Source organism: Cyprinodon variegatus, unplaced genomic scaffold, assembly GCF_000732505.1.
Source record: "Cyprinodon variegatus isolate N-32 unplaced genomic scaffold, C_variegatus-1.0 Scaffold56, whole genome shotgun sequence".
Taxonomy (NCBI): Eukaryota; Metazoa; Chordata; class Actinopteri; order Cyprinodontiformes; family Cyprinodontidae; genus Cyprinodon; species Cyprinodon variegatus.
In genome coordinates, this window is record NW_015150509.1 from 769,924 (window position 1) to 779,852 (window position 9,929).

The 9,929-nt window shown below is 37.5% G+C and overlaps 1 protein-coding gene across 3 annotated transcripts in view; it reads right to left on the minus strand.

Annotated features, from left to right (window-relative positions):
• Nucleotides 1-9,929, minus strand: part of LOC107082579 (neuroligin-2-like) — a 114,126-nt gene that overhangs the window by 52,956 nt on the left and 51,241 nt on the right. For all 3 annotated transcript variants that reach the window (XM_015371341.1, XM_015371339.1, XM_015371340.1), the window contains exon 3: nucleotides 4,144-4,197. In XM_015371341.1, coding sequence (XP_015226827.1) covers nucleotides 4,144-4,197 — 54 coding nt within the window. The remainder of the gene's footprint in view (nucleotides 1-4,143; nucleotides 4,198-9,929) is intronic.

The window sequence follows — 9,929 nt, forward strand, 5'->3', positions numbered from 1 at the left end:
CTGTTTTCTGTATTTTTTTCTGTTTTCACTATTCTTAAAACGTTTTATCTTGCAAGTTAATTTTTTTTTTTATTTAGTTTTTTTCACTTATTTCCTGTGCTGCTCCTTCAAAGCATTTTGGTATCTTGTCTAAGTTATTTTTAGTCCTTCTACTTTGGTTTGCAGGTTCTTTTTTATTTAGTTTTTTTCACTTATTTCCTGTGCTGCTCCTTCAAAGCATTTTGGTATCTTGTCTAAGTTATTTTTAGTCCTTCTACTTTGGTTTGCAGGTTCTTTTTTATTTAGTTTTGTTCCCCTTGCATTGATTATTCACCTTCCCTCAGTATTCCGGTTTGCACTCATTCACTGCTGTTCCCTGTTTCCCTTTTAAGCTCTACTGGATCGCGTATCAGTTTCCTACCTTAATTCGGTATAAAAGCTTACTATTTCCATTTATCATTACTCATTACTGGTTATGCCAGTCACTCTCTCTGTTCTACACGTCGTTCTCTTTATGTGTAAGCACAATTTTCTGTTGTAATAATTACATTTAGAATTAAAACTTTCTGGATTAGCTCCTACTCTGAAACCAAAATGCAGGACATATCTGCTTTTAAAAAAAAAGAAGAAGAAAATAACTTATTTTCACAACAGATTCTTTTAATAAAGAATTAATTATAAATACCATGTGGCCTTTGGCTCCTTAGGAGAATGTAAGGAAAGGAAAAGAAAAACTTATCCCAAAAAAGAAGGAAAACATAAGGAATGAAAGAAGGAATGAAAGACATAAGGGACAAAAAGGAGCAGACAAGCACATAAAAAAAAACTAAGAATCAAGCAGAGAAAAGAAAAGAACGACAGAAGGAAAAGGACACAAGGATGGAATAAATGGATGAATGGAATTATATCATATGGCGGTATAATACATATTGTATGTATCCTAGAGCATAATACTTGAACACTATTTCTGATCTCTTCTGTAGTAGGTTTGTGTTAGGACTATGGGGTATGCACAGCGTGTCCATTGTCTTCATTTTTTTCTTACACTATTTTTTAAATACACTTTTTTAATATGTGGAATACAATGCAGCTCAAATGTAAATAAACCTTCTTATGCAAGGCTGTGTAATACTTCCACTATATCTGCATGCTGCAAAAATGATGCGCAAAACTACACCAAATTAAATCTAGAGAACTGACATCACAAAATCATATTTTCTTTTACGTTTGGACCGTGAAATACAATTTTAGACACACCGACAAATATGGTAACACAAGAAGCATGGCAGCAGGAGAAAGGTTAATAAAACAATTACCCAAGTAAAAATGTTATTATTTTAACAAAAAAAAAATTTGGGGTTTTGTTTTACCCAAAAAACCTTTGATCAAAATAACAAAATAGGGTATGTCTCTCTCCTATAGGGGAAGATAATGGCTTGTCAAAAGGTCCCAACAGAACCCTACTTAAAAAAATATTTGAACTATTTATTTAATGATAACAATCCAGAGAAATTGTTCCTCTAAGTAAGAAGCTTTTACACTTTATGAAAAACATTTTCTACGTTGCATTTATTAAAATGTGGCTCTAGAGGGGTTTAAATGCACAGTCAGGCAAACAAACTCAACTCATTAGCATTTGGTGATAATCGTAAATAGAAGATATCGCATGGTCTACTTAAGCCTTAATCAGGCTGAGCCTTTGTTTGTGTTTGAGGCTTGAAAGTGATTTAAATCACTGCAGGCAGAAAATGTGAGGTAACTGGAGGGAGGAACAGGCCCAGTTTGAGACCAATATGGCCAACAAGGAGACACTGTTGTTTTATCCTACATAAAAAAACACTGACACATTAGTCACTTCTGTCCATACCACCTAGCCTGAGACTATCCTCCTTAACTCCCGTTCTTAATAGTAATGTCTTACCTTCCTTTGCAAAATGCCTACTCTCTTCTTTTCCATTCCACGGCTCTGCTCTCATTCATTTCCTTATGGTAATTTCCATTGATCCGGGTGTAAAAGACTGAAGGCTGAATTAGCACTTTTCTCCCCGCACCCAAACCCACACATAAGCAGTGCGGTTTCTTACAAATGGCTTTCAAATAAGATGCCTTTAAAACAATGTTTGGGCCATCCAAGCTTGAGCAATTAAGTAAGAGCTCAAACGCAGCCCAGCCCTCGTGATCCCGTCAAGATCCGTCAGCTGTGGGCATAAATGTCAAGCTCTACCGGTGTCCTTCTCCATCCACCCTCTCACTCTCTGTTTCTCCACATCCCTCTCACTTTCAAAGCTCTATAAATGTCATTTCATCATGCACTCGTCTTCATTATGAGTGTTTTTTTCACCTCGCTCCCCTCTTTGTTGCCCTCTCATGTGCTCCGATTTTTCCCCTTTTTCTCTTTCACATCTTTCCTGTCATATTCTCTACAGTCCTACCTGAACCTCTCCCTCAGTTTTCCCCATTAAGGAAACACAAAATTGAATAAGCTCACACTGGCTCCCTTTTGTCTTGTCTCTTTAAATCTTGGTAGTTAGTGATGTTTCAAGAGGACAGTTCAACATGTGCAGCACTTCAGCTTTCTCAGATGCAGGGAAAAGGTGTGCAAGCTTCACCTTGGAGCTGTATTCACATCCCTGGAAATTTAAGCATTCACTTTATTGTTGTATTTTTTTGGTAGACTAATACAAAGCTGCATATAATTGGATGGTGAGAGGATGAGAAAGAATTGTTTTCAGTTTCTACAAATTAAACTGAGGAGTGAGGCATGTATGTGTATATAGGCCCCTTTAATTTTCCCCTAAATATAATCTAGTAAAGACTATTCCTTTCATAGGATACTTAATTATTAGATGTAGTCCAACTGGGTTATGGCATTTGATTTTACTCAGGGAGAAAAGTGGATCTTGAATTCAGAGAAATACCCCTCGTTTGGATCCCAAATAAATCACAAAGTAGGCCAATTGAAACTCAGGGAGAGGTGCAAAGATCCTCAATGAAGATGGGAAAATCTGCAGACTTTGTAGCAAATTATTAGTTGCACACCTCGGTTTTATGCCATTTTGTAACAATTGTAAGAGGAAGGCCTGCTGCAACAAAATCATAATAGATCAATGTTACAGTCTTCAACCAGCCATGTGGAGGAGGGTGTTCTGATCAGACAAGATGGAAATTAAATTGTATGGCCACTGTGCAAAACTAGCATGGGATGAGAACTAACACTAAAGAACAGTGGTGGGCGGTCGGGGCCTTCAAAACCTTCTCTGCTGGCCTAAAATCAATCCGAAATCCTGAACTATATTAACAACCTAAACTTTAATTCTCTTCTTTTGAGCTGAAGTAATTTATTTCAGGCATTCAGTTATCTTAATTTCTTAGCGTTGCTCATGGCTGCACTGCCTCAGTTTCATTCATCTGGTTTTTATATTTTTGTCCAATCAGATTTTCTCCGTGTTTCATTGTTGTGCCAATCAAATCTGACCAGAGCCTTCAGAATCAGTATAGATGCCAAAGGTACTGTACCTGAACAGTATTAGTGAACAATATTTCTTTTGATTTTGGAAAAGTTCATAAAAAAAGAGGAAGGAAGGCACTGTAGTGCTGTGAAATTAAAAGAACAACTGAGAAGAATTAATAGAAACAGTTGCACAGGGAGTGATTTTTGCTGCAGCCATGAAACTCAGTCAGCATTAAACCATGTGGCAACATCGAATGGATCTACCTCTCCCCATAAATGTCAGATTGGCTGAAAACAACATGGAGGACAATAATCGAACGGAACATTTCATTAGAACTTTAGTGGCAGAGTAAAAGCACAGGTGAATAAGGACCGAATATTGATTTTGAGAGATGCATCACACAGGGCAGCAAGAACATCAGCGTGTGGCTGATAAGCCACATAGCAACCAAGAAAGGAGAGTAAATTAGCTTCCTGTGCAAGTACCCAAAAAGCAGCACTTGTGACAAGCCAGGAATGATGAACAACTGTTTTGTGGGTAGCTTTTATTTTTCTGAATGCGTGCTTGTGACAGAGCAAGGCAGATTTGCGTCCTAATCAAAGCAACTAAGGGTGGACGATGTGATGTGCACACAGACTGATGATTAATGAAACTGATGCAAATGCCCTATTTCCAGTATGAAGAGAGAGAAAAAAGGTTGGCAGATAAATACCTTCATCCCTTGGTCTGTTCATGGAGGACTCATCATTTTTTTTTGTCAGCGGACCTGAAGTTTGGAAAAAAGAGAAATGAGACAATTAGTAAAAAAACATTAATTTAGTTGTTGTGTGCAAATATGAAAAGCTTTTTATAATGACTCAATGTACAACAATGTACAAGGGCGAGACAATGCTTTATTGCCATACTCTTTAGTTGTAGTTTAGAATTTGAAATATTTAGACTGATCAAATCTGTGATTAAATATTCTATATCAAAATTCCTCTTTAGAAGCAGATGTATGGTTGATTTGATTAATATGTCTGTAGTTCTGCTGTATAGTTTCTGTCTTTGCACAAACTTTTTTTTTTGGCACTGAGTCTTATTAAGTGCCATTTAGGTTAATATTGGATCAAAATGGGGTGCAGTAGAAGGGTACCCACCCAGGGCACCAATAAGGTAAGAACTACCTTTGTCATAACCTTGCTCTGATTTGTTTCAAATACTTAGCATATCTCTTTTCAATGAATCTTTGTAAAAAAAAAAAATAAGAAGAACAACAACAAAAAAAGAATAAATACATGAAAAAGAAAAAAAATCTAGAGAAGCAATTGATCTGTCTTTGAGTTGGGAAGCAGAACAGAGATGCTTAGATGCTAAATGTTTTGCATAGATTTAAATATAGGCATTCCTCTGCCTAACATCAATAATTGCTAGACATTCTAAATAGCTATTTTTCACAACCATAAACTGTTAGCCTGCAAGTGGACTTTAAGGATTTGTCACAAAAGGTGGGTTGGTTTTGATAAGAGCACATCTTGCTAACTCATAGTAGTTGTGACAAGATTTTCCACATAAAGATCAAAGAGAAGCAGCGCATTAAGCATCGATGGCACCAACAGTAAACTGCTCCATAGAGCAAACCCAGTAACAAGCATTTGTCAGTGTGACCAACCACTGTCGTGCTGTGTCACCCTCTGTTATGCCTAAATAATAAAGATTCCATCGCTTTTTTTGTTTCAGTCAGTGGTCGTTTCCATCAATAAACAATTAAGTAGCTGCATTTTGTGTCATGCACAGATACTGTCCCCGTGACATCTATAGGTCATTAAAAGGATTTGTGTTCACATGCCTACTGCTCCTTACACGTCTAATGTAAACACACAGCTGCAGAGGGGAACATGCTGCACGGGAATCTGAGAAGGTAATCAACATATATTAAGAAAGACTAGAAAAGTAGCAGCCTACAAACGCTTTAAATTGTATTGCTTTACAAAACATGGCTTTAGCGTTTTATTTTACGAATACAGACCATGCAGCGCCCGGTGACCTGTGTGGAGTTAAGTCTTTTACTCAGGGGTCCAGAGTGGAAGTCTGTGGGAGTGGGGCTTGAACTCAGAACCTCAGGATTACAAGCTATATGCCATAACCACTAGCACCTTTGTATCTTTAATATGCAAGTAGCACATTAAAGATAAACAAGATATTTTTTTTAAGTATTTTATAAATAAAATAAAATTGGAAAATGTGCTTGATGTGCCGTGATAACATAAAATAAAATCCAAGGCAAACAACTGGAAGTACCATAATTAGTCCAAAAGTTCACCTTTATTTGTTATAATTTAAATAGAGCTATTCGGTGAATATGGAGGGTGCCACAATACGATAAATAAATCACTTAAGAAATAACCATCTTAAGGTATTGTGGAGGATTTTTTTTTAAAAGACCCGCCCTGTCCACTTAAAAAAAATTGCGCGTGCAAGAGCATGCACAAGCCCGTTCTCCTCGTTTAAAATGTGCTTTTCTCATAGCTCATACAAGCTCACTGTGTCCACATATAGCGGGGAGTATATAGTGGACTTTATAGCAAATTCAGTTAACTGACCATTTGGACAGACAATCACTTCTTTTTGCTCCGTTGGTCACATAACTCCTCCGCCATCGAGCGGTTCCTGCACCATCACTGTTATTAGTCGCCGCTGTCAGGTAACGACAGCCTATGGCAACAGCAGGCCGCTGTGACAGCAAATCCCATAATGCTTTATGAGGATAGCTCTCTGCGCAAAGCATTCTGGGAGATATATGCCTCTTCTGAGGGCATTTTCAAAGAACCGCGGTGGGAAAGGTGAGCTTCAACGACTGTCTGAAACCATAGCTCACCACACATATGCGGCTGAAAGTGCGCATGCACAGAAAAAGATAGCTAATGGGACGAGCACGTAGAATGGCCTTACGTAAACATATCAGCAGAATGATTGAAAATTAGGAGGACCACTTATTTAGATGATCCACCCGGAAATAAAAGATTGTCATCTATACCTTTAAATATGCCGTGAATCTAGTAAGACTGGAAATAAATAAATGTATTTCATATGTAACTAATTATGTATGCCTAGGTTTAATATTTTGATTTTATTTTAAGAAGTAAATGTAGTCATTTCATGATTTGATTAAATATTTCATGTTCCTGCATAAAAACAATGAATTTATTTAAACTGTCATGCATCCACTAAAGTCAAGGAGGCGGGACTAGGGCTGCTTCCAAAGAAAGCATGATGTCTGATTGGCTGCTTCACATTGAACAAAATAAGGCAACTTCTTCCTGGTTTTCTGTTACACTTAAGTCAATTTTATCACTAAAATGGAATAATAAGTTTAAAATGGTGTTGCAGTTTATTTACAAGACATTGGGCAAGCAAGAGAAAGAGACATGAGCGTAATCATAGCCCTCACACACTGACTAACGCAGGCTCTCACTCTATAATTAACTTTTTAGAATTAATAGTTTTAATAAATTCATGACACATTTAAATAATAATTCCCTAAGTGTTTTATTTTTTGTATTGTGGTACTCATCACCCTCCCTATGTGAAGGTGTAAAAGGTTTGTTAGTGAAATGAAAAAACAGCATCTTGAGGCCTCAGTATTATAAAAGGCACATTAGGGAAAGTGTATGTTTCTACAAGACTTAAACCGACGAAGAAGGCAAGCTTTAATCACAGAAGCAGTGAAGAGGCTAATCAGAACCCTACAGGAGCTCCAGAGATCCTCAGCTCTAGTTGGAGAATCATGCACTGTTGTCATGTACTCTGAAATCTGGCCTTTATGGATGCTTGACATAAACGCAAGCCATTGCTGAAAGAAAGCAATATAAAGGCATGTTTACACTGTGCAAAGAGCCATAGAGACCGCATCATGACCCTAGGAGAACTTTAAAACCTACGTGGAAATGCTAGCTGTGGATTCCACACCAAAAACAGCAATTCCTGAGCTCACTTGAGAAACAAACAAAAAGCAACACAGGGGGCACTGGATTCTTATCATCCACATCCAAGTGCAATACAGAAGAGGTAGATTTCTAAAAATACATGGATATTATTATTTTTTTTTTTTTTCGGAAAAAGCTGCCATTGTCTTTGGCTAACACTATCATTAGTCATCCTGGTATAGTCAGAGAGGGGAAGAGCAAGAAAACAAAGACAGATGCAATCAGCTGGGCTTGCTTAAATAGAAAACTTTTAACCAATTGGGCTGTCTGATCTGATTGATTTTTTCTGCCTGTGCCATAATGACATGTGTTGTAAATTGGTGCTATAAAAATAAATTGAATTGAATTGAGAAATTGTTGATGAGATCCCCTATGGTTTAGAGATTTAGGGAGATATAAGATGTTTTCGCATTGACCAGCAGTTTTTTACTTGGTCTGGTGCAGTTTCATAGACACCCTGTCTCTAGCAGTTGCTGTCATGGTGCTCCACATTTAACAGTTTGTTGAAGTTACATTGATTTGAGAGCAGCGCAAACTCTACCAAGTTGCTCAAATCTATACACCAGGGAGGAACCCAAATGCTTTGCAGTGAAACTGGTGCGCCAGTGAGTGTGGAAGGCCACAATGACTGCACATCATCCTGAACGCACTATGAACACTGTTCACAGGAAGATACAAACAACTAAATACAGTACATCCAAAATCTGAAAGCTAAGACGCCTTAGAGGCTACAGACAGCTCGAGTTCATGATCCTCCCCCATAGAAATACAAAAGCTTATGACTTTTACAAAACAAAAAATGTAAGCATTGTGTTAACAAGAAACCACCTACAGTAAAAGCAAATGGCCATGCCTTGTATAATTCCCCCCCAGCTCTCAATGTTGTGGTGCAATCTGTTTGTTGTTCACACATAGTTGCAGTTACATTAAGGATTCTGACAAAGATAAGGCTTATTTTGAAGTTCAATGGATAGAAACACTTTCATAAGGCAATGCGTTACAACTATACATCTCAAGTTAACGTCTCCCTTAAACCAACAATAGGCATGTTTCATTCTCTCTCTATTTGGGTATTTTTGCAGTCCTTTACTTCTCAAAAAAAAACTAAAAAAAAACTTTCCATTTGGGATGCTAGGTTTACTACTTTAACAATGAATTGCTGACATCTCTTCTTTCCCATTGCAGGAAACCTCGTAATGAGGCGTTGGCATGTACCCTTTTCACGGTGCTGCGCATCTATTGACACGGAAGGCACAAGACTTTACTGCATTCCACCATTTCATTCTTGCAATCTCACTCATCCATCTGTATATGGTTTCCTGATAAAAAAGTTTATCATCCATTTAATGGGTGCAGATCAATGCTGAGCAGATTAGCTGCATCCTTTCAGTACCACCATCCAGGCACCAGAACCAGAAAGCACTTACTGCCATAACATGAAGTTGAACAGCCATAGGTCCTGGGCTAGAAAAACTTTTTGACTGCCTGGTAATGGATAGAAAAGCCCATTAGTACTCACAATTGTCAGCGATCCCTCACTACTTAGCATCACTCTAAAACCACACCTTTCCACTTAATGGAGACGACTCTGGTTACAGTTCAGTTCCCATTCCATCTTAAAGAGGGAAACTATATCGGGATGAGCACTTCTCAGGCAGTCACATCCTGTGAGAAACATTAGGATCAAATTGTAGTACAAAACAGACAAAAATAGAAACCTTTTTTTTTTATGTGTTAAATATTCCCTCACTTAAAAAAGTGAACAGTCTATCATTTTTAGCAGCAGCTACATTTCAATGTGGAGAAATAATTAAAATGTTAAAGAATATAAAATATTATATATGGCAATGAATGGAGTTAAATGAGCATTTGATAACAAAGGAAAATGTGACTAAAAGCTGTAAAGCGCTCTAAGGTGGCTCACTCTCCCTTTTCTGGAACTTTCTCAACCATTTACATTTCTTGTCTGCTAAGTGGCCCCTTTGCCTTCAGTTGCATGGATATATTCTCCATAGGATTGAGGTCTTTGCATGGACTTAACCACTCCATGAAGTTCATGTGGTTTGTCTTAACCACTTCTGTGACGCCATTGAGGTATTTGTGGCTAACCCACAGTTAGAATGATCAATCCACAAACCATAGTTAGTATCCTTGATGAGGGTAGGGGTTTCAATGCAATATGGTACAGTACATTACTCAAGTCATCCCGTAGACCAGTTCAGAAAAAAATAAAAAAACACCCCACAGCATAATGTTGCCCCCTCTGTGCTTGAGTGTTAGGATGGTGTTCTTTAGGTCTATCAGTATATCTAAGAGATTATAATAAAATCTAATTTAAGTGTCTTACAAAGGATTTCTTGAATAAAGGGGTAAATCCCTTCAGATTATTAACAATTAATGTTGCAACAATTGATCCACACTAACATCCTGAGGACATCCTATCTAAGTGTCAGAATATGAGCTGTCCACCTGTTTTTATAATTTTTCATTAAAAGGAATGCTAATTTTGATTTAGATAGAAATGAGTGTGGTA